The sequence below is a fragment of the Amblyomma maculatum genome, chromosome 2 (assembly GCF_055883805.1).
Source record: "Amblyomma maculatum isolate TAMU_Amacu chromosome 2, ASM5588380v1, whole genome shotgun sequence".
Classification (NCBI taxonomy): Eukaryota; Metazoa; Arthropoda; class Arachnida; order Ixodida; family Ixodidae; genus Amblyomma; species Amblyomma maculatum.
This window is the reverse complement of record NC_139345.1, coordinates 80044562-80068086: the sequence shown is the minus strand read 5'-3', so window position 1 is coordinate 80068086 and position 23525 is coordinate 80044562. Positions and strand designations below refer to the sequence as shown.

The 23525-nt window shown below is 47.6% G+C and overlaps 1 protein-coding gene across 2 annotated transcripts in view; it reads left to right on the top strand.

Moving 5' to 3' along the window:
- Positions 1-7156: 7156 nt before the first annotated feature.
- The window catches only part of LOC146199092 (N-acetylneuraminate lyase-like), a 33358-nt gene continuing 16989 nt past the window's right edge, over positions 7157-23525 (top strand). For both annotated transcript variants that reach the window (XM_084592708.1, XM_084592707.1), the window contains exons 1-7: positions 7157-7452; positions 17371-17426; positions 18233-18303; positions 18420-18507; positions 20550-20607; positions 21133-21208; positions 22786-22878. In XM_084592708.1, coding sequence (XP_084448834.1) covers positions 7432-7452; positions 17371-17426; positions 18233-18303; positions 18420-18507; positions 20550-20607; positions 21133-21208; positions 22786-22878 — 463 coding nt within the window. In that variant the 5' untranslated portion in view covers positions 7157-7431. The remainder of the gene's footprint in view (positions 7453-17370; positions 17427-18232; positions 18304-18419; positions 18508-20549; positions 20608-21132; positions 21209-22785; positions 22879-23525) is intronic.

The window sequence follows — 23525 nt, the reverse complement described above, 5'->3', positions numbered from 1 at the left end:
CATAGCGCGTATGAGACGCTAATTTGTGGCTCGCCGTACAGTCAAGCGAGTCGCATGTCTTACTCGTGTCTTTATTCGATAACAGAGCGTGGAAAAAGCGCAAACTTCAGAGCGCGCGCGCGTATCAGCCAATTTCTCGGACGGCGAAGGAGCGCTGCCCCAAAAAGCGTGCCTTGTGCAGCGCGCGCAACCGGCGGGCGAGAATATTCGAGGAGGAAAGTGCCGGAGTAGAGGAGAGTGTCGCTACTTACAAATTATCGAGGGGCTTTAGTTCGCTGTCGTCCGCAGCGCCACGCTGTGGTGCTTGGGTCCGTGTAGAGACAACAGGCCCATGCATTTTTTCTTTTCTTCCTTCCTACAGTTGCAACAATACAAAACACTTTGCAACAGTAGTTTGCGAGCTCTGCTATACGCGGTTGATATTGGGCTGCTTACGGACAACCTGATGGAACTCCAGGCACTTATAACGCGATAGCGTTAAGGACCGCCGTGTGACGCAGAAAAGCCTGTGGGTCGACGTATTTGTAACATGAAAATAAGAAGAAATACGTTTTGCGGAGGCCCGCGGAGTCGGAGCGGAGAAAAGCGGAAAGGATAGCGGAGAACGATTTTTTCTACGATTCTTCCATATAGTGTTAGATGGGAAATAAATAAACTTTGAAATAAACTTTGAGAAAAAAGACTACATACCTTGTGGGAATTCAATAATCCCCTCACTCACACAACGCGGCGAACCAAGGCTAACACCCTCTCTCTCTCCCTGTTTCACGGCGAGCCCTCACCTTTCCCCTCCTGGCCTCGTTCCCCATTACCCCAACGCCACAAGTCTGGAGGAGGACGAAGAGGCGTTCAACAACTGCACAAGGGAGCTCAAAGTCGCGCTCGACGACCCCAAGTCCCAACACTCGCAGAAGGAGCGGCGGCTGAAGCTCCAGCTCGAAATGAAGGAGGCTAAAGACCTCCAAGAGAAGCTCAAGGGTGAGCTTGCCACCTGCGGTGAGGCCTGGATCGCCTTTCGCAAGTTGGAAAAGCAGCGCAAGCTCCACTAGCACCACTCCCGAGCAGGGATACGCTTCGGACCACGCTGGGGACGAACAGCCTTCCTAGACGAGGTGTGCTGAATGAAATAAAAGCTTAGCTGCCTGACTGGAAATATTTTTGCGTCAACTAATTCTGTCATCACTCAATAATGCAGATTTATACTTAAAGGAAAAACCAAATAAGAATCTGGCAGAGGTTATCTCCCCCATATTTATTTATATTTTCAGTTTTTTTTTTTGGGCACGGGGCTTAAGCGCCAGTGAACGAAGACTATACATCTTATTTATTATATTTCCTTCATTCCATGATGGCGAGGTTAAGGCGACCACCGTTGTCATTTTGCTGGCAGTTAACGTGCTATGCCCGTACCACTTATGCTGATATCTGCTCTCGATTAGGGTAGATGCAGTAATTTGTCTCTCTTTTGGACTGCACATATTTGTTTGCGGCGTCGCATAAAGCTACCTCGGGTCACCATGAGCTATGTGCATGGAAGGGGAGGTGGTGAAGGGTGGCTGTTCCTGGCCCTACGGGGCTGGGACTGTAGGTCAACGCCGCTTGCGGCAGGGGCATTTGCGCTTTGAAAGACAGACATTCCCGAAGCCCGCTAAGATAGTAAATCAGAAGAGTGTCACCTTCGAAGGTTACAAACTACGTTATTTAATAATCCAGCAACACTTCACGTCATTGAGCCCGAATCCTATTCGGCGCAGTGCAAATTTTGTGGTCAGAAGGCAAACTTATATCATATATTATGGGCTTGTCAACAAAATACCTGTATTGATATAATAAATCAGCCAACGTGGGAAGGCATGGGAGGCGGCCCTGTCCAGCTCGGACCTCGAGGAACAACGAGCCCTCGTCGAAAGAGCGCGGGCAGCGGCTTTTACCAACGTTGTCCCGGACTAGGGACCCGACCAGCCTTCCTTTAATCTAAGCTAATGTCAAAAAATGTTGTCATCATCATCATCATCTTCTATCCGCACGAGGCAGCGAAGGTGGCTCAGCTACAGAGCCACTAGCAGGCCCGTGCATTTTCTTTTCCTTCTTCCTACAGCCACAATATAGTGAACTAGCCACAACAGCAACAGTATGAGCGACCACCGCTTCGGTGGTGGACGACGGCTTGGTTGACGCGCGTCTACTTCTCCCTCTTCTTTTTCTTTCTTCTTTATTTTCTCTTCTGTCCGCACGAGGCAGCGGAGGTGGCTCAGCTACAGAGCCAAGAACAACAATCAAAGCTAAAAGACCATAACATTGACGCATTTCTGTTCTCGTTATTTATACGCCAATTTCTCAACAGGCAGAAGCTTTCTTACCGCTTACTGATAAGATAATTTTGGAAAGAGGAGAGAGAAGGGTCGTCTGCTCGAGCAGACGACGCCTTGCGCTCGCCACCTCGGAGCGCGCTTTGAACGCGCTTCTAGCAGATTGCTGCTTTGTGTGGGCAAAAGAGAGCAGCGTCACGTCATTATGCCGCCGATAGCAATGCCGCACAGGTGATTGGCAGCTCAGCTGACGTATGTGCAACGATATGTCAGGCCATCTCGCGCAGTCTCTTAGATTGTGACTGCAGAGACGTCCGTGATCTGACCAGATATCCACCTTTCGTGCACTTTGCTACCAAAAGGTGCTCTTCAACACATCACGCGAGAATGCCAGCTGCTCGGCCCGGTGGCTCATTTTTCAAATGCTGGAGAGGGTAGAAGCAGTTTTCCGAAAATATGCTGTACACTTAATGCTTACCTCCCCATCGACTAATCACGCTGCATTTCCATACGCTGAGCATAAAGTAAATATGACATCACATAGCCTGATACTATGTTGCAGTGAGGTTGTGACAGTGCAGAGACAAAGACGGTCGAAAAAAATAAGACCAGTTGCGCAATTCGAGAAAGCCGCATAAGCCACTAAACGCTATTGTGGTAGCTGAAAAAATAGCCAGCTGGTACAAACAGCTAGCTGGCTCTCGAACAATCGAATGACGGCATATGTACCACGGTTGCTGCGAGGCTTCATATGTTCAGCGGCACTTTCTTTTGCCGCTTTCTTTTCAGGTGTCTGCTTATATGCCTCGTGCACACGTACTTACGTCTTTTCTTGTAAATAAGAGATAAGAAAAAAGGACTAAGGACTACAAAGCTTTCTCTGGTCACACATTCAATATACAAGTAATACAATAGATTGTACCATCCTAGCTTGAAATTGTGCCATAATGTTTTGCTAGGTGATGCAAAAAGAAACGCGAAACATTGGTGCACCTACGGGCTATGCTGTGTGAATATCTCGTCGTTATGCTTGTCTGGGTGGCAGCAGAAAAGCACGAGAGTTGTGTCAGCATGTTGTTCAAACAGCGTGCTTTGCTGTTCGAATTTCTTCTCATCGTGCTTCTAAATTCCAAAAGCGAAGCTCGTAGACGCTCCATGGTGTCCGCATCCCTTTTTTATCCCGATAGCTTCGGACAACTTGCGCATGTTGGCAGCTGTGGAGGCTAATTAGTTGTCTTGCACTCTTTTTTTTTTCGAAGAGTTTGCCACAAGGCATATAAGTTGAGAAAGGGGGAATGGGATGCAGGAGATAGAAAGTTAAAAGAAGGAGCGAAGTCCAGTTGTGCTTATGTATTCGAGAAGGTTGGCAGTATAGCGATTGTCCATTGCCCATTTCTCATAATCGCTATCGCGATTCCACCGCAGGCCCACCTTCATGATTATCCGTTGCCTAATGTGAGTCGTTGATGGGCAAGTCCACAACAAGTGACGCACATCGCAGACGTCAGGTGGAGTGTCACAGTGAGGGCACTGTGACACTCCTTTGTCTTGCACTCCTTTGAATGCTTTTTACTAGGCGCTGACTCGAGTGCTTTCAGCAAATATTACATTACTCAACTATCGCGTAAACCTCAAAGTTGAATATCAGCTAAGAAATCATTCATGCTGCACCGGGTCGAATTATAACCCAGAAAATGGGCTGAAATATAAAGGTACATACCTCCAACAAAAAAAAAAAAAATGTTTCAAGCAGGTGAACGCACCTATGTGTCAAAATCAAGCGCCCGTCCAAGACGCGCCCATAGAAACGCCACCGAAATGAGCGACGAGACAGGCCCCCAGTACCGGTGCTGGCCCTAGTGGCCGGCCCTCGCGGCGCCTTCTGATCACTTCTCTTTCTTCCACCATGCTGAGGATCTTCAACGCGCACTGGCATCGTACAGCATATTGATATATACCTCTTCGTTTCGCGTCTATCGAAACACAGCTGCCGGTGGTCGGCTTCGAACCACGGTACTCCAGTCCAGTAGTCGTTCATCTTAGCCACTGCACCATCGCGGTGGGGCCTGACAGACGATAATGTGAAATTTGAACTCAGGCTTTAAGGTTTCCTGGTTTGGCGATATGCTGAGGTGAAGAATTGGAGAATTACATGTACAAGACTATAGTCTTCATTTTTTACTCACATAATCGTCCTTAAGTTGACACTTCTAGTTATTTATTGTTATAAACGATGCAAATTGTGATCTGTGAAGTGTGCAAGCGATGGTTTTCAGTTGTTTATAGAGTCTGGATCTGAAGGATGAGGCCTGAGAGATTTGTAAGGTAGGCACATTCAGGCCGTTATTAACTTGAGCAGACGGGGTCTAAATGGCGGCGCGCAGATGGTTTCGCTTTCGTTAAAGCATTCCAGTTTCCGTCGGGCAACGCCGTTCGTGGGAAACGGAGGGTAGATGGCCAATCTCTTACGTGTGTACATCAGCTTCGGTTGGCCTGCGCCGCGATGAGATGTAGAGGGGAGGCGCTCTCGTCTGAGCTCGTTTGTCCTTTCAGTAGGTGTGTTGGATCGTGTGAAGTCTGTGCGCGTATGCAATTTAGTTTCGCTTTTCTTTCCCTGTGCGTGTATTGCCAGTTCACGTGTGCTAGCGCAGAGAACGACACACTGCGACTAATCCAGGCCATTATCATCAGCCGCATAACCTACGCAACCCCCTTACCCCCGTATCTCAAGCTACGAAAGAACGTACCTTAAGCAACTCGACACCATACTTCGCATGGCCTACAGCTATCCCTCACTGCGTCTACCTACCGGCTCCTTAAACTTGACATCCACAATACCATCGACGAACTCATAGAGGTTCACCTCGTAACGCAAACTTTCCCCCTCTCTGGTACGGCCATTGTACGGCAAGTACTTGAAAAGCTTGGCATTACTTCCCTGCACCACGCAGCAGCGACGATATTGTGACATATATGCCCTGCATAGCTGGACGCTAAAGAAGACGACGATCAGAAAGAGTGACACAGACGACGACAAAGTGGTAGCAACGTTTAGTGCTAGAAGAAGGTTAACGCTGTTGTGATTCTGTGCTTTGTGTGCTGCGTCAACCTGGACTAACCTTCGTGCACTAACCTCGCCACGTATCAATATGAATGGAGGGGAAAATTCCACATCATGTCCCTACCACGCAATATCCATCGCGGGTATCACGAGGCGCGGCGCAAAGCAAGAGTCAAGACGATGGATAAGAGCTACTGTAAGGACAAAGGAGCCTTCCTTGTGGATACTGTGGGTCCCTGCGAAGACATTACCACCGTAGCCGTCTCTCGTCTAGGCCATACAGTATCGGGGCTTGCGGCTAGAAATTCAGACGTAACACAAATGGAGGAGGCAGCGATTGCATTAGTCGTAACACATACCGATTCGATATACATCATCACCGACTCCCAAACAGCCTACAGAAACTACATGCGAGGCCGGATTTCTCCCTTGGCCTGCAAAATCCTATCCCGATCAAGACACCAGCCTCCAGACAAAGAACTAATATGGTTACCTGGTCATCAAGGGGTCGAGGGAAACGAGTATGCACACGCCGCAGCCTGAGCATTCCTCTCCCGGTATACCTCGTCACTCCCCTCACATGACCACCCCCAGCCCCTCATTACATATCGCGAGATTCTGCAACACGTCCGCTTAGCGAGACAAACATTACCAGCACCTGCTAAAGGACTCGATAAATCAGTGTCACCTCAGGCGTGTACAAACATAGTCCTACAACAGCCCATCTAGACTGCACAAATTAAGTCCGGGTACTTTCACACCTGAATGCACATTTTGCGGCCAAAAAAGAGACCTTTACCATATGGTATGGGCTTGCCAAGAAAACAAAGCCATACCTCGCAAAGAAAACAACGTGGGCGGATTGGGAGGTGGCCCTGTCCATCTCCGACCTTGCAGGAACAATGGATCTTGGTGGCGAGACCTCGTGCAGTGGTATCAGCCAACAGAGTCCCGGACTAAGGACCCAACGAACCCTGCCCTTAAGCCATATAACTCATGTAACCGAAATGTTTTATACTGCTACTACTTGTTACTTTTTCTTTGTACTTTGTGTGGTCACATGATACCAGCGTTGCATGCAGTTTAGCGCTTTTCTTGGTTTGTATATTACTGGACCACGTTGGATCCGCTGGAAGAACGGTGGGTCCGCCCACTTAAGAGGCGTCAGGCTGCTGTTGCGTCAGAAGGCCTGCCCAATCGGCGACGAGTCGAGGGATTAAGAAGAGATGTTGTCAAGAATTTAAGGGTTCTCGTCGTGAGCCTCCGACTTGGAGAGCTCCGGCGGCTCCGTGTAATTGGTACTCTAAAGCTTTGTCCGTATTCACTTTAACCATGCTACTCAGATATATACACTTGCTTTCACTTGTCAACATCCGCTTCCTCGTCTTCATCCTTCGCGCCCAATGCCAATCAAGAAGAAGAAACAAGCAAAAAAAGAAAAAAGACCTCTACTGTGGTGCTGCGCCGTAAAAATGGTATACCACACTGCGCTGACGTCTTTGCTGTATCCAAGTGCGCTAATGCACGCGCATCGTGTGGTGACCTATTATTGTATGGGAAGCCCTTAAATAAACACATTTCTGTTTCCTGCTGCTCGCAGAGTAAAGCAAAATTAGAAGCGCGAAAAAGAATCCATGCACGTGGCGGTGAGCGAAAATACGCCCTATAAATAGGACGAGGCTGCGGAGAGTTTACAGGCGTGTTCCATGCTGCGCCGCGTTGTGCGAGGTACCCGCTTTTCAAAGCACTTCATCTGTCGAGTCAGTAGTCAGGGGGCGTCATCGCTGTAGAGCTGTAACGAGAGATTCGCGCGCTATCGCTCGGCGACTCCCTTCGAGACGCCGTGGCTTCGCGGGGGTGTTTTTACCCATGGTTTTTACCGCCCAGACGACGACGCTGAGGCGCCTTCGCGTTATCGTTGGAAAGTTGGCGCTGAGAGTGCGTTGACACTATCATCAGCCTGGTCGTCGATCGCTTTGTCTCCCGGAAACTACACCCGAGAAGCAGAGAACCCAAACAACACGAGGTTGCTTCGTTGGTGTCGGAGGGCTTTGCGTCGTCATGGAAACCAAAATAGCCAAGGTATGTATGCGTGCATGCATACATAGAGTGCTTAGTTTGAAACGAGCACGTGCTTACAGAACTGTAGTCCATTGTTAGTCACAAAATAGTGCTTACCTCAGCACATACCTAATGTTCGATGCGAGAAAAAAGCACTAAATATGCGTCTTGCGGGATGGACGCCTCTATCCCTCAGTGAGGGACAGAGTGAATAGTGTAAGGAAGGGATGAATAGGACGTAAGATATGAAATGAACTCTAACAAGTAATAAAAAGAGAGGAAAGCTTGTAGGGCTGGGAGAAAAGTGATTTCTGAAATGGAGCCTAACACCGAATCGAATGCAGACACGCCTTTTGAAACATTAATCGCGTGCTTCACAGTCGGTGTTCGCCAACCTGCAAAGGGTAATCAAGCACGCGCTATTCGCGCCGCAGTGAGCAGCCCGATAGCATATCTTGTCTAATTCAACCACGAACTGTTGCGGCACGTATTGTTTCTTCCCTTTATGACGTCGTTATAGCGGTTTTACGTACAGCGTGTTATCTGCTTAGACAAGATTGACGGATTAGGTGCAGAAAAAGGATGTGACCAAAAGTAGTTATTGAAATGAAAAACACTTTGTTTTCTGCAATAATTAAGTCCAATATTTGCGGGAGCTCTGGCCTTCACACGCGCAGCAAAAATGTGCATTCTAGTACTTAAATATGTGTGGGATGTGAACGCCAATAGAATTAAATCGACACTAAAATTATTTCATCATCTTTTGATCCTGTGAACTCAAGTTCGATTCGACCTGGCCGGGGTGGCGCAGTGGTTACGGCGCTCGACCACTGTGCCCAAGGTTGCGCGGTCGAACCCCGACCTCTGCGGCAGCATTTCGATGGAGACGAAAAGCACGGCGCCCGTGTGCCGTGCGATGTCAGCGCTTGTTAGAGAACCCCAGGTGGTCGACGGCGTCTTTCATAGCCTAAGTCGCTTTGGGACCTTAAACCCCACAAACCAAACCAAATCAAATACGTTCGATTCCGGATGGCGTCGCCGAGTTTCAATGGAGGCGAAGTGCAAGACGCCTTTGTACAGTCAGTGTGCGCGTTGAAACATCATGCGGCCGAAATTATCCGGAATCCTCCTCTACGGCATCTCTCATATGAGTTATAACCGTTGTTGCGTTGGTACGTTAAATTCCTTAAATAAAATCAGCCCTTATAAACCTAACCGAGCAATTAAAACTTCAATGATTTAGAACAAAAATTGTCGGTAATCATGGGGTTACAGCGGAGTACCATGAGGTGGTGGTGGTGGTGATGAACTCTTTTATTGCGCCCAAGAACAGGGGACCAGTCAAAGGACCGGTTGCGCTGACTTAGAGGAGGTCGGCGGGGATCCTTTGGGATGCCGCGGCCTCCACCGCGCGCTGGATAAGCCAGCGTTGGTCTGCTGGCTCGGAAGTACACAGGAGAGACTCCCACGTCTCTGGGGTATTTGAGTTGTCTGTGTTGTAATGTGTACAAGTCCACACCATGTGTATGAGTGTGGCCGGATTTGAGCAGTGTTTACACATGGAGGCTATCTGATCCGGAAAGATCCTGCTGTATAAGAGGGGGTGTGGGAAGCTGCCAGTTTGTAGTTTGCGCCATTGGACGGCCTCGCATCTTGGTAGATCGCGGTGTGCGGGAGGATATGTGCACCCTTGGAGTCGGTAGTGCTGGAGTATGTCCGTGTAAGTGGTGAGTAAGTAGAGAAGCGCGTGAGATATTAGTGTCAGCGGAAGCAGGGTAGCTGATCATACTCTCGTCTCGGCAGCTGCGAGGTAGACGTGCCATATTGCAGGCTTCCAGGATCTAACAACTCGTTCCTTGCTTGCGCGCCGGGCACGCTCCGCTCGTATTTATTTTTGAATTGAAAATTATTTCTCTCGCAGCATACAATCTTGAGAGGGGACACAACAAAAAAAAATGCAATATGCTGCTTGGAGGCATTTTCTCCTCCACATTACAGTCACCGAAGCGCCGCATGGGATGGAGCGTCAAACTTAGCGGACCGCGTTGAGACGTCGGTGGCTTCTACAAAATCAAAGGCTTGCGTGGTCATGTCTTGAGGAGTAAAACAAAAACAAAAAGAAAACAAACGAAGGGCTGACGGCCTACACCAAGAATAGGGGCAGGCAAGAAACGTCCTCTGCCTTTTCCGCTATGCAGAGCATGATAAGAGGGGATATCACTTGTGGCTATCACATCAGCTGTGTTATCCTTGGCACATAATCGTAAAAGCCGGCCGCGCGTTGAAAACAACTTGTACAACAAGTCTTCTGTGGCTGTAGCTGGACAGGCACGATTTCGTGCAATGCTGAATATATTTTCGTGCGCATCGTTCGATGGGTGCTGCCAAGAGCACGTGCCCAAATCTTCAAAGACAGAGGTTATCCCACCTGGCATACGTGCATGCAGTTTTAGCAGCCTGCGGGGCAGGGACTCCTCAATAAGCGCGTAAGCCGCTATCAAAGCGTTGTAATAGGTCGCAGTTGTTGTTGTGGCTGTAGGAAGAAGGAAAAGAAAATGCACGGGCCTGCTACTGGCTCTGTAGCTGAGCCACCTCCGCTGCCTCGTGCAGAAAGAAGAGAATATAGAGAAGGAAGAAAAGGAAGAGGGAAAGAAAGACGCGCGCCGCAACAACAGCCGTCGTCCACCACCAGCGGTGGCGTGTGCAATGACGGCCTAGAACAGATAAAAATTCGGTGCCAGGCTAGCCTCCTGCCGCAAGCGGCGGTGACCCACCTGTACCAGCCCCATCAGGCGAAGTGAATTGTGTCTTGACAAGTGGTTCCAGCCCATCCTTGCTCAGGAGTCCCCGCTGAGCTTCTGCGCTGCTGCTACTCGGAAGTAAGCACGCCTGGAGTATGAGTCAAGTCGTAACAAGTAAATGGGTCATGTGAAACTACTCCAAATAAAGCTAAATGAGCCATAACAATGTAAGCAACAACCGCGCATTGCTTGTGGTAACATTGGAGCAGAGCTAACGGGAAGTTATACGTAGCTTGGGTTTATTTGCGTAGATGGTTTAATTTGATTGGTTCACAGGAAGGGAAAGGCGCAGTATTTGCCACACTTGCTCTGTGGACACCTTAACCGCGCCGTAAGGGAAGGGAGGAAGGTAGGAGTGAAAGTGGAAAGAGAGAAAGGGGAGCCGTAGTGGAGGGCTACGGAGTAATTTCGACCACCTGGGGATCTTTAACGTGCGCTGATATCGCACAGCACACGGACGCCACTTCGTTTCTTTTCGCGGGGCAACGTAGATGGTTCGTTTAATAGGTTTTAAGTAACTGCCTTTTCCGACTTATACGTAACACCTTACAAGAAATTTATTCATTGCATGAATGTGTGATGGAGTGAATGTTTTTTATAGAATGTAATTCTCGCTGTTTTTGTTAATACTCGATTATTAGTGAACTGCTAGCAAAAAAAAAAAGGCAAAGAAAACTCCGAAAAGCAACTGCATGTGAAATTACCAACGTATGTACTACAACAGACAATAAATCAAACAAGCTGCGCCACCCCATTTCTTGCTATGCCAACAAAAGAATAGATGAAAAATAACGTAACTGAAATCGATTACCTCTGTGTAACTGTTCAATTACTTTTCGTGGGCTGTATGTGGTGTGAGCTCACTGAAGTTGTTAATCCCCGTGCTTGCAAAGTGTTGACTCGACAAGAAAAAAAATAAACATTGTGGCACTTTTCTTCGTCAAGTGCTCATCTGCCAGTGTGCCATTCAGGCGCTGAAGAGGAACAATGGCAGGGTGAACGAGTATGACGGAGTGCTCCAGGCACTGTTGTTGTTGGGCCGCACTGGCGGAACTCAGTGCACTGTTGTGACGCCTACGGCGACAAAGAACGACCCTCGAAACCGCACTCGACTTCGTCTCTGATACGGAGCTTGTGTACGTAGCATTGCGAAGGGGTGGTGCAGTGGTAAGACGCCCGACTACTGTGCCGGAGTACCCGGGTTCGAACCCGACCTCGGCGGCTGCGTTTCGATGCTGTGCAATGTCAGCGCGCGTTAAAGATCCCCAGGTGGTCGAAATTACTCTGTAGCCCTCCACTACGGCTCCTCTTTCTCTCTTTCCACTTTCCCTCCCACCTTCCTACCTTCCCTTACGGCGCGGTTGAGGTGTCCACGGAAAACAAGTGAGACAGTTACTGCGCCTTTTCCTTCCTGTAAATCAATCAATCAGCATTGCGAAGGTAGCATGTAGTCCAGCCAGCAGTGAGCATCGATCGGTGTTTGAAGAAGTGGTGATGTAGGCCTATATACAGGGTCTTTCATCTAAGATTTTACCTATTTTTTAAAAATAGGAAAATTAAGTTTTATTGTCGATTCTTTTTTTAGCTGTTGTATTAAGAGTAGAGAAAAATCAGGAGCCTTAAAGGGTACTAATTAGCTTAAAAATTAACTAAGATTAACTAATTACCTTTTTCTTTATACCAGCTAGAAGCTACTTTTAAATTGCAACAGTGAGCTACCGGTGTGAGAATGCCAAATGGTATTTTAAACGACAAGAAACGTGCATTTCTTAAGGACTGCATCACTGGCAATTCTGGCTACTTTCGACGCACGAAAACGAAACCTGTGACGCAGTCGTGACGTCGCCGGGCGAATCAAGCCGTCTGAAGGCGGCTGCTGCCGCTCGTGAAATACTCGTCTGGCGCTGCGTCATCACATCCAGTGGTGCGATATCTGTGCATTTACTGCTTTTCTTTTTATTTCACCCTCTGGGAGCCAAAGCTTGTAGTCAAGAGGGAGGGCTGATTTGCCCATACCATCAGCGCTACGCCCGCACCATGACAAGCTTCGCCCGCAATGCGTTGGTGATATCTCACGATCCTACCAGACCATGACGCTGCTCCAGGCGCGTATTTCGCGGGCGGCAGCGGCCGCCTCCAGGCGGCTGGTTTCTCTCGGTGACGTCACGGCTGCGTCACTCATGGGCGTGCATAAGTGCGCGCCTCGACTGCTAGGTTTCGTTTTCGTGCGTCGAAAGCGACCAGAATTGCCAGCGCTGCAGTCCTTAAGAAATGCGCGTTTCTTGTCGTTTAAAATACTATTTGGCGTTCTCACACCGGTAGCTCACTGTTGCAATATGAAAGCAGATCCTAGCTGGTATAAATAAAAAGTTAATTAGGTAATCTTAGCTAATTAATAAGCTAATTCGTACCCTTTAAGGCTCTTGATTTTTCTCTACTCTTAATACAACAGCTATAAGAAGAACCGAGAATAAAACTTAAGTTTCCTATTTTTAAAATATAGGTAAAATCTTAGATGAAACACCCTGTATATAGATGTGCGCATAGGGCTTAGTGTCGCCAGAGGAGACATCGAACTTGGCGTGTGGCGAAGACAGTTGCTACCCGTGAATGATCTTTCGCAAGAAAATCAATTGTGGCTGACAATTTTAACCGTAACCGTTTTGAAATGACCGCGACGGCCAGAACGACTACGACCTCCAGCAATCCGAAACTACCAGGAATGTTCACGATTATCGTGAATGGTTAAATTCATTTGTTTGGTTTATAGGGTTCAACCTCACGAAGCGACTTAGGCTATGAAGGATGCCGTAGTGAAGGGCTTCGTATAGCTTCCATCATCTCGGATTATTTAACATGCTCTCACATCACAAAGTAAACAGATGCCTTGCCTTTCACCTGCATTGAAACATGGCCGCCATGCATGGTCGCGATCGAACCTGCGTCTCCATTTCAAGAACGTGGTTTCGATACCAGCAGCGGCGGCCGCTTACCTATATCATCGTTTTCGTCAACATTCATTCGAGTGCAATGGCTCCAGAACAAACCGCCATCGCTCTGTCCTTTTAAGCGCATTAAGCACGCCTAAAAAGTTTTTTTTCTCGAAAAGTTTGTCACAAGGCATAAGTTGAGAAAGGGAGAGTGGGATGCAGGAGATAGAAAGTTACAAGAAGGAGTGAAGTCCAGTTGCGCTTTTGTATTCGAGAAGGTTGGCAGTGTAGCGATTGTCCATTGTCCATTTCTCATAATCACAATTGTGATTCCACCGCAGGCCCACCTTCATGATTATCCGTTGCCTAATGTGAGTCGTTGATGGACACGTCCACAACAAGTGACGCACATCGCAGACGTCAGGTGGAGTGTCACAGTCAGGGCACTTGTCAGTCACTGGTAGATCTTTTTCCCGCCATCGATGTCGAACAGATGGGGTCAGAGCCGCCCCTGCCCGGATCCGGCGCACTGTTACCTCCTCCTGCCGAGTAAGACTACGGGGGAGAGGGTGCGAACACGGCGGTCTTACGGATGGCTGTCAGCCACGGGGTGCCAGTCCCAGAGGAATGAAGAAGACCAAGAATGCGAATGGTTTGTGCCTGAGGAATCGGGGTATTATCTATCATAAAATTTATAGTGGGAGCTTTCCGTAAGCCAGCTTTATTTCCAATGCGAATGAAACAGGATTTTGTATGCGAAAGAGTTAGACCCAAAGGAGGGAGGCGAAATGTCAATACATCCAGCGCATGTTGGAGGGCCGCCTGATGGACAGACGTATCTGGGTGACAGCACCATAAGGTTATATCAACGGCATACGCAACAAGTGGAATGAAGGCCACATTCAATAATGTAAGGGCGAGAACGGAGCCCTGGGGCATTCCTCTGTTTGAGGGGAAGTGACCAAAGTGCTTTCCATGAACACGCACACTGAACGTTCTATTTGTTAGAAAGGCGTGAATGGCGAGGAGAAACCTGTGAGGGAGACCAAGAGTTTGTAGGGAGGCAAGAATGGCCGAGTGAAGGATGTTATCATATGCCTTTGTTATATCTGTAACGATCACAGTTCTAACAAGATGACTGTGCGGAGAGTGGTGAAGCACGTCAGCAGCCAAAGTAGCAAGACCGTCCTCCGTTCCTATTTGCGGGCGGAAGCCAATTTGGGATTCTGGATAACACTCATGGGATTCCAACCACCACGATAAGCGAGTGGCGAGAATATTTTCGTAAAGCTTGCAGATTGTTGGCGTCAGGGAAATTGGACGAAGGGCCGAGAGAGATACTGGAGGATGACCTTACTTCGGTATTGGAACAACAATAGAATGCTTCCACTCGTCCGGCATGACACCAGAATGCCACACGTCATTGAATGCATCAAGCAGGGCCTGCAAAGCAGTCCCTTCCAAGTTGCAGAATAAGGAGTTAGGTATGCCGTCGTGCCCGGAAGCATAGTTAGATTTAAGGCGTTCAATGGAGGCCAGCAGCTCTGCCATGGTTAGGTCAGAAGTAATCGCATCGGGGGGTTCGGTAACCGGTAAGCAAGGTGGAGAAGTCGAGGTGGAATTATAGTGGGGAAAAAACTGTCTGGCTGCCTGTTTTGCAAATGTGTCCTCATCTACATTCATCGCAAGGCGAATGCTCTCTGTGTAATCAGAAACTTGAGAAGAGCGCTCCATGGCGCGAAACACTCGCCGAAGTTGTCGGTTACTCTGCTTGGAGGACAGGCGCTCACACCATGAAGCCCAACGTTGGCTTCTTAGACGCTTTTCATACCACCTCGCATGTGCGGTAGCCCGGTGAAGAGCGGGGATAGCCGATGGGTAATCGGGGTTACGAGCAGCATAATGATCTGCCTGGCGACGCAGAGCCCAAAGATTCAGGAGGTGGATGTCCGGGTTTGGCTCGTTTTCATTTACAGTGGTGGTAATCGTGTGGGACGCAAGAACAGCAGAGAGAGTAGACAATGCTGATGATGGGGTGAAATCAGATAAGCGATTGTCTGCGCGTACAGAGTCCCATGAAGTTATTCGTACGCTACGGCGTATTTTACGTATCCGCGAAGGAGTGAGTGAGATAAAGATAGGACTGTGATCACTACTCCAGGTATCTGGTTCAACAGCCCAACGAGGGCTACCAGGGCCTAACCACCAAGTCAAATCAGGTGAATAAGGCCCACCTCGTGGACGGGTAGATGTATGCGGGTGGTTTAAAAGATGAAAAGAATTATCTGAAAAGCTGCCCTGGATGTGTGCACCCCTGGGAGAATCCGATGGATAACCCCACGAGGTGTGTGCGCCGTTGAAGTCTCCACCGACTAGAATAGGGATACCCGAGTAGGTAGAACGCTGAAAACGAACCCATCCAAGATTAGGAGATGCGGAACAAGGACGGCCATAAAAGGAAACTAGTATAAGTGGCGTGCGTACAGGCTTAACTAGGAGTGCTACCACCTCTTGGCGTGTGTTACACCACCGTGAAAGGTCGATCGGTGTGTGGGGAACTGAAGTGTGAATATAAATTGCAGATTTACCTGGGCTGAGGGAAGAGGTGATACAACGGCGATCAGGAATGGAAGGTGAATGGTAAGCGCAGAATCCTGAAAGGCGAGGAAGTGAGTTATGCTCTTGAAGTAAGAAGGCCCACGCCTTTAGCTTTTTGTCGCGAAGACGGATGTTCACTTCAGAGGCCTTATTTGCAAAGCCTCGACAATTCCACTGAACCACCAGAGACAGTGCATTATCCATTGCGAGGCCGAAGAGCTTCTACGATGAGGGAGGTCACCTGCTCCATAAGGGCTAATATTTTATACACTGTCGGGGTATTCGGGGTTAACGGGTTGTCTGTACGTGATTGTGGTTTGATGCTTATTGGAGGTGATTCATCTGAAATATTATCACGAGGTATTATACTTCTTCAAGAGCGGTGAGAGCGACGCTGTTCTCGGAGCTGGGTGAGTTCGGCTAGACGTTGGCGAGCCTCTGCAATGGCATTGTCTAAAGCAGCATCTTCATCTGCGGCATCCACATTTGCTTGACTTAGGATACCAAACCTCCAACCGAAAAAGAAGTGAAATCAGATGGGCTACGCACCCAGTTCGCTCTAGGCTCAACCACACTAAATCGTAATTTCAAATTTTATTTGTCTGCGTCATAACGAGAATGGTCTTGTGGTTTGATTAAGCTGTAGCATGGTTGCTCGTTCACCCGCCGATCGCTCTAGCTTAACCGACCCGTTTTCTCTGCCAGAACGCTTTGGAGAGGGGGCATCATGTCAATGCAATATGTTTAGACAGCGCTAGAAACACGGACAGATTGATAGACAAACACACATTGCACCGTCAGCATAGCCTTGGCGACGCCTGTCGGCAAAGACACATCTTCCGTCTACAAGCCGAGCATATCCTAAACCTGAGCAAGGGCGATGATGTAACCACTTTGATATATGTACTCAATATGTCTTCATTTATTCGCGATCAGAACGCAGCTAATGCTTGATAATTTGCTATAAAATGGGTGGGTGGGTGGAATGACGCGATTCTAGTGAGCTGCCTAATTCTGCGAGAAAAATTGATAACGACGTCAGCTGAAGGTGCTAAAGTTTTCTATGATAATGGTACAACTTAGACAAAAATTAAGAAGAGAGTTTGCATAGCACCATAAGCAAGTCGTGTCGCTGGCTAAACTACTGTGACACGCATTGTCTTTGCAGCCGATTATGTAGCAAAACGGGAAAATTTCAGCACGTATTAACTACCGGGAAAAGCAACAGATACACTCTTTTGTCCTAGCTCGATCTTAGGAATTGAGCCAATCTGAACTTGCGATACCATACCCGCCAGTGAAGATAGATGGATAAATTGATGTGTATTGAATGGAAATGCAGCAGGGTCGGTCGGAAAGTTGAGCATCTGACCTGCTACTCTGCACCAGGTAAGTGGAAAAGGAGAAGAAAGAGGCTTTGTGGTGGATGACGATGTGATGAGAAGAGGTTTGCCATATATATACAGGCCCAGTAACTAGTCTCACAAGCGCGAGTCCAGTCCCGTGTCTCTCAAGAAACGGTAAAAAGCCCTGGTTGCCTGCAGAGGCTTCCATTTGCGCCCAGCTTACCAACCAGTACACTACAAGAAGTTTCTTTCCTTTCAACGTAGATACACAAGTACAGTGGGCTTTGTGCTGCGCCGCTGACTTCATTCGACGCCAATGGGTAAGTAGATCGTGAGCGCTATCTCAATATTTATCTCGGTACTGGTGCAAACATTACGACCAATATCTAGACAATTGGATATGGAGGGCGGCAGGAACATTTTTTTTTTTCATATGAAAAGCAGCACTTTTGAAACAACAGAAACACACCTTTCGTTCCTGGCTGTTTTGGTTATTGCTATTCGGCGAATTGCTATATTGGCTAAGAGGTTTAAAACGAAAACGAGATGACCGCGCTGCCATTGCAGTTCAAAGGAGAAGTACATTTTGCGGCGTCGAGAGATGAAAAGAAGGCAGTGAATCTCACTGACGAAGGAGGAGGGCAAAGAAGAGTGTAGTTGATGGTACAAGTATTATGAAACATCCATTTTTTTTAAATGATAAACTGCAACTTATGATGTTCTAGCCAAACTTGAGAAAAATTGCGTTTAATGAGGCCTGTGATTCACAGAGCAGATGTTAGCCGCCGTCTGGGAGAAAGGGACATCAACGTGGTGGGAGATTTCATTGTAACCATGGTGTAAGAACTATTTAAGCGCTGGCACTGTGTCCTACGGGTGAATAGGCTACGACTACTGTCCACACGCTGGACAGCATCATCACTGGGTCGCAAGATTGCTGCACAAAAGCCTAGTTCTTAGCAAAACACGTCAGTGCGATTTCGGCACAACTAGCCCAGCAGTGCTATGGCGTAACAAAAAAAAAAAAAAAAATGTTTGCTATTAGGGAGCCGTGACTTTACATTCGCGAAAGGTGGCACTGAACGGCGCTCTGCTGACTGACATTTTTATCTTCATTTGCTTGCAGACGCGTCGATATTAGTCAAATCAAAGACTATGTGAAAATACTGCAGCAGCAGAGTGTCACTGGAGCTTTCGGTAACCCATTTTTGTTTTACAAACCTCTATAATTGCATTTTTACCTTCATTTTACCCCCGTTCGGAGTTTAAATTCCATAAATTTCGCTCTACGCGCGCGTATACTCTCTGCTTAGTAAATGGGACGACGGGCGAGGGCCTTTCGCTGACCGTCGCCGAGAGGAAGATCCTCGCCGAGGCGTGGGTGGAAGCAGCGAAGGGAAAGTGAGTACGCTATAGATATACTTAAGCTTATTTTTGTGCTAAAAGAAGCAATTCATGTGTGTTTGTGAGTGCAATGTTATACATTGGAAGCATTGATGTGCGCCAAGCGAAACTATGCATGACTGAGGATCGGTCATATGTGGATGAGCAGCCATGCTTGCCGCGTGCAGCTCCTCGGTGTCAAAGGCGACGATTTGCTGCCTCATTTTAGTGTATTTAGTGTACTGTGCACCGCCTGAAGCACCCGGGGGATGTGGATACCGGGACGGTCGTCGTCGACGCGACCGGCACCGTTCGCACGACCGCCAGCACGAGATGCACCAAGGCAGAGCAAGCGGAGGAGGTGGCCATCGCCCTGGCCAACGCCGACCGCGACTGCCACACAGTGCTATGCGACTCGAGGCAGTGAGAAATTACTCCAAAGGCAGGATAGCGAAAGAAGCGGTGCGCATACTGCAAGCAACCAAGAACTACGATGGCAGCAGACAAGTGAGAATCAAGCGGTTCCCGGCGCATGCGGGCGAGGCGTCAGACCGCAACGCCAACCACAACGAGACGGCACACGCCGAGGCGCGCGCGCTAACGGACCGCGCCTCGGTCGACTGGCCGCTGTGGTTCAGCACCAAAGACCGAATGACCGACTACAATGAAATAACCAAGGTGTTCCACCTAGCTCGCAGAACTCTTCCACCCCCTTGCTCGGGGCTCAGTTGGGAAGCAAGCCGTTTTATTCAGACAGCTACAGACGGGCTCACTCCCCAGCCCGTCGCTGATGCATAGAATGTACCCCGAGACGCACCCGACAGACAAATGCAGTCTGCCGAACGGATACGGCCGGCTTCGCACACATGCTGTGGAATTGTGGCAAGTTCCAAGAAGAAGCTCCCGCCGCGACTGGAAGCAGCCGCAGGGAGCGACAATCAAGAGGAACAACTCTGGGCCGTTCAGCAGGTCATCAAGGCGCTGGCCCGGCAGGGAACCAGCGAGCCGGCCACGACGAGCGGGGACCCAGGCCGCGCGGCCGGTGCCCAGAGGACGACGTAGGCCCCGTCCGGAGCGCGCGCGCGTTCTACTGCAGGCCCCGAATAAACGTTTTACCAATCCAATCCAATAATAACCCTACTCCTATGAGGCAACTTCTGTCGACTGTCTCCGAAAGGAAACATATAGCTGTGGCTGTGTTGCGTCCCAATGTAGAAAAGGGAAATTGCTGCATTATACCGGATGTTAAAAATATTTTAACATAGATATGTTTTAAAAAACAAGGGAGATACTGCAATCAGTCTGAGCAGAATGAGCGTTCAGTACGGCGCCGGATATGACAATGTACGGCATGAAGACGATTGATCGGTTAAATTTACCTCATAATCTTAACGATCTTAAGTTTTAATGATGAAGGCTGCAAAAAAAAAAAAGAGTTCAGTTTTCATATTTACAGGACCTTCATCGTGGTTGCAATATCCAACGTAAAAATGAGAAAGCACGGTTTTGGAACCTTTTCAAGTTGGCTTTCCCACGCCACGCATTGGTAAAATGGCACAGCTCGCAAGAAATACAGATACAGTTCCCGCTCTTTATGACCGTGCTTGCGTAATTGCCGTGGACGTAGTGAGTGTAGGGATGCAATTTTAGCAGTGTGTGAAATCCAACTTACCATGCTAGGAAAAGCGAATTTTTTACTTTCCATATTTCATACCACAATGTCGATTCAGAAACTTTAATATTTTGGTTAAGTTTCAATTCCACAATATAACGTGTGCCCTAAAATAGGAATAAAAAGTTGGTTAGTTATTTTATTTATTTCATTGTCTTTTTATTGCACTCTCCATCGCATGTAATGCCTACCCTGCACCACAGTCCAGGTCAATAGACCGCACCGGCGAATATTTCGTGTATTTTAGAAGAAAATCTGGGTTGAATAACTTGAAACACTCCGTACACATTGATCAAGGGGGTAAACTTGCGGAGTTTTCGTGTCTGCTTCGACAGGCAGCTGAAGAAGTGAAACCGTGCTTGTAGTTGAAGATGATTTTTCTCTTCAGATTGGACCTTCTCATAGTGCACGTAACAGCGGCGTGTGTGGTCGACACGCGAGAACTGGTGAGTTACTGCGTTTGCGCGTATGCACTGCATGACAGGTAAGCATATATGCCTTTATTGAATTCTGTTGTGAATATGGCGCTGACGTGATTTGATAAACCAAACGCTCTTGAGGCTAATAAGAACGCAACAACAAGCACGGAAGTGTGCTTGCCAAGACTTGGTGTTACCAACTAGCTCATCGTTCGACTCTATTATTGTGCTTGCCAAACCATGTTTTGTTTTGATGTAATTATTTTTAGGTAAATCACTGAATGAGCTCACTGGCTTCGCGATTTGTGTTCGGTTAAGATGTACGATATAAAGGCTTTGCATTTTCTCGGCTTCATTTCTTGCTTCATCATTCGTTCTTTTCCTCTATAGGCCACTCCCTCTCGCGCCACTTCCTCTCGCGCCAACCCCAAGCACGCACATACAAACGCAAGCACGCGCGCACACTCGCACACCCTGTCAATGTGTTATATGCTGCATGCAGATCAACCCGAGTACTGTGTTGTGCCGAGCAGTGCGTTGCTTTCCTCTCAGGCAGCTCACGCAGAAGGACTGAATGTTGACGCCATCTCCATCCTTCCTCCATTTTACTACAGGTGTCCCTCCAATGGTGAGTCGCAGTCTCGTCTTCGCAGCTATCGGGAATGGTGTTGATGTGTGAAATAATCTGAAATAAATAAGAATTAGCTAACGACGAATTCTGTCGATGAAGCGCACCCTATATAGGCACGAGCTCCGCTTGTCCGTAGCATCACTGTAGCTTCACCCTACTGGATACTGAATCTTTAAACGCTGGCTGTGCTTGCCTTCGCGCTGGGGCAAAAATAATCGCTGTTCTATAAGATGTCGGTCTCGCAAGAAGCAGTTTTTCGTTACGCCAAGTTTACTACAAGTGGCAAGCCAACAAAGGCCGCATATAGGGTAGAGAAGAAATTCATGGTAGCCCGAAATGAACACCGGATCAGAGTAGCTTCAATATTTCGTGAGGAATTCGAGGGCCTTCTATGGTGACAGCGTAATAAACCATCAAATTAGCGAAATGAAATCGAAGTGTTAAAACCAATACATTTCAGAGACATTATTTTTTAACGTCATACAAGGAGATTCATAAGGCCACACCTGGATGAGATCAGATGCACAGAAAGGCAGAGCAGGACATGAACGGAGACTAGGAAACTTAAAAAGATTCTGGTCGTTAGATAATCACCGTTATCATATATTCGCGTCTATGTATTTTTTTTCCCGCTTAATTGCGGCATTCTTACCTCTGATATTGTTTAACAATGAGGTAATTATAGAAAGAAAAAACCTCAGTTTGTTGGGAATGTCCGTTAAAAGAAAGCAGCATGCTGTAACTATCACCGCCTGAAAAAAGAAGTATATAAAAGTTACATTTCTTTTTTTATCAAAGAAATATAACATAAATATAAAGAAATATGCATGTTATTGTGTGAAATGTGGATCTCAGGACCAATCGATGCCTTTTTGTTGTGAAAGTCAACCAAACCCTCCACGTGTGTATATTCCCGTGTGTCATCAAAATGGGCAGTCAACCGGCGATAATCGCTGGTGCACTTTGTTAAGTGTTGCATCTAAAACCAGGTGATCTTCCAGTGTTTAGTCTTCACGAGGTCAACAGCAACTTTAAAATAGTTTTCGTCTTTCTGCCTGAGGTGCATGCAGTGTATGTGGCACCATCTGAATAATAAGGTAGGTGAGGTGTGCGAAACGGTATATGGCTCAAGCGAGGTCGAGGCTTGCGAAGTTGTCCATTTCGGTTGCATCCTTCTCGAGCAAGGGTTAGGGAACAAGCTAGCAGCTGCCGCTCAGGTTTGTTCTGTCGCAAGAGTAATAAAATTCTGTTCGATATCCGAGCATCGGCGGGCAATCTGGAGGCTTTCAATTCGTTAGTCCGTCGGCGTGCCGAATGTTCATACGTAGCTCCTGCAAAAAGCTTAGGAGCGGATGGGATCACTTCTAGGCAAAATTAAATCTGCGTGCGTAGCCACAGCTCGTGGAATTTAATATTTTGTATTTTTAATTGAGCCCTGAAAAAGGAGCGATTTGTAATTACGAAGTTCGCAAAGATCATCTTAACTAATTATTAGGTTAGGTAGTATACGGCACAAACAGAACGAGGCACAATATATTAGCAAACTTAACACATACCAATTCATTCTATTTCAGAACACCTTATACGTTACATCGAAGAGGTGTCGAAGGCGGCGCCAAATACGCCGATCATCTACTACCACATTCCATCGTTCACTTGCGTTAACGGTAAGTCGGATGCATTCGTATTATCGCGCCTTTTTAATTTCCTTCTGCGACTATTCGTGCCAATAGAAAACAGGTACATAAACGCACTGCATCAAGCAATATTGGGTAGACGAGTGAATTAAATACGAAGACATTAAAAGTATTTTGAAATCGCAATTTAAACTTGGCAGAACGTTCCTTTTCTAAAGTACCTGACGTACCATGCAGTGACGATGTCGACTTTCGGATTAGAATGGCATATTTCTTAAAACGCCATAGTCTGACTACATTGTGCGTCAGGTAATATACGACATTCAACCTGTATATTATGATTTACTTCCTGGGACAAGAGTCTGCCTAGACATAATTGCGGTAACTGAAATAAATCTACACAATGTGTAATAGTGAAAGCCGCTATTCGTGTGCGGATGTAGCACCTATGCGCGTGGATCGTTTCATATCCGTCCTGGAGACTTCTGCCCATGGCAGCACATATACTTTGCAACTACCTATTATAAATCCTGTCATTGCCGCTGCTTCCATAAAAACATTTAGCAGGCTTCAGCAGACACAGGTCGTTTCCCTGTGATGACTGATCTCGGCGCTAAATTATTTTTCTATTGTTATCAAGGAACCACAGTGCGGGCTGATAATTTGAACGAGCGGGC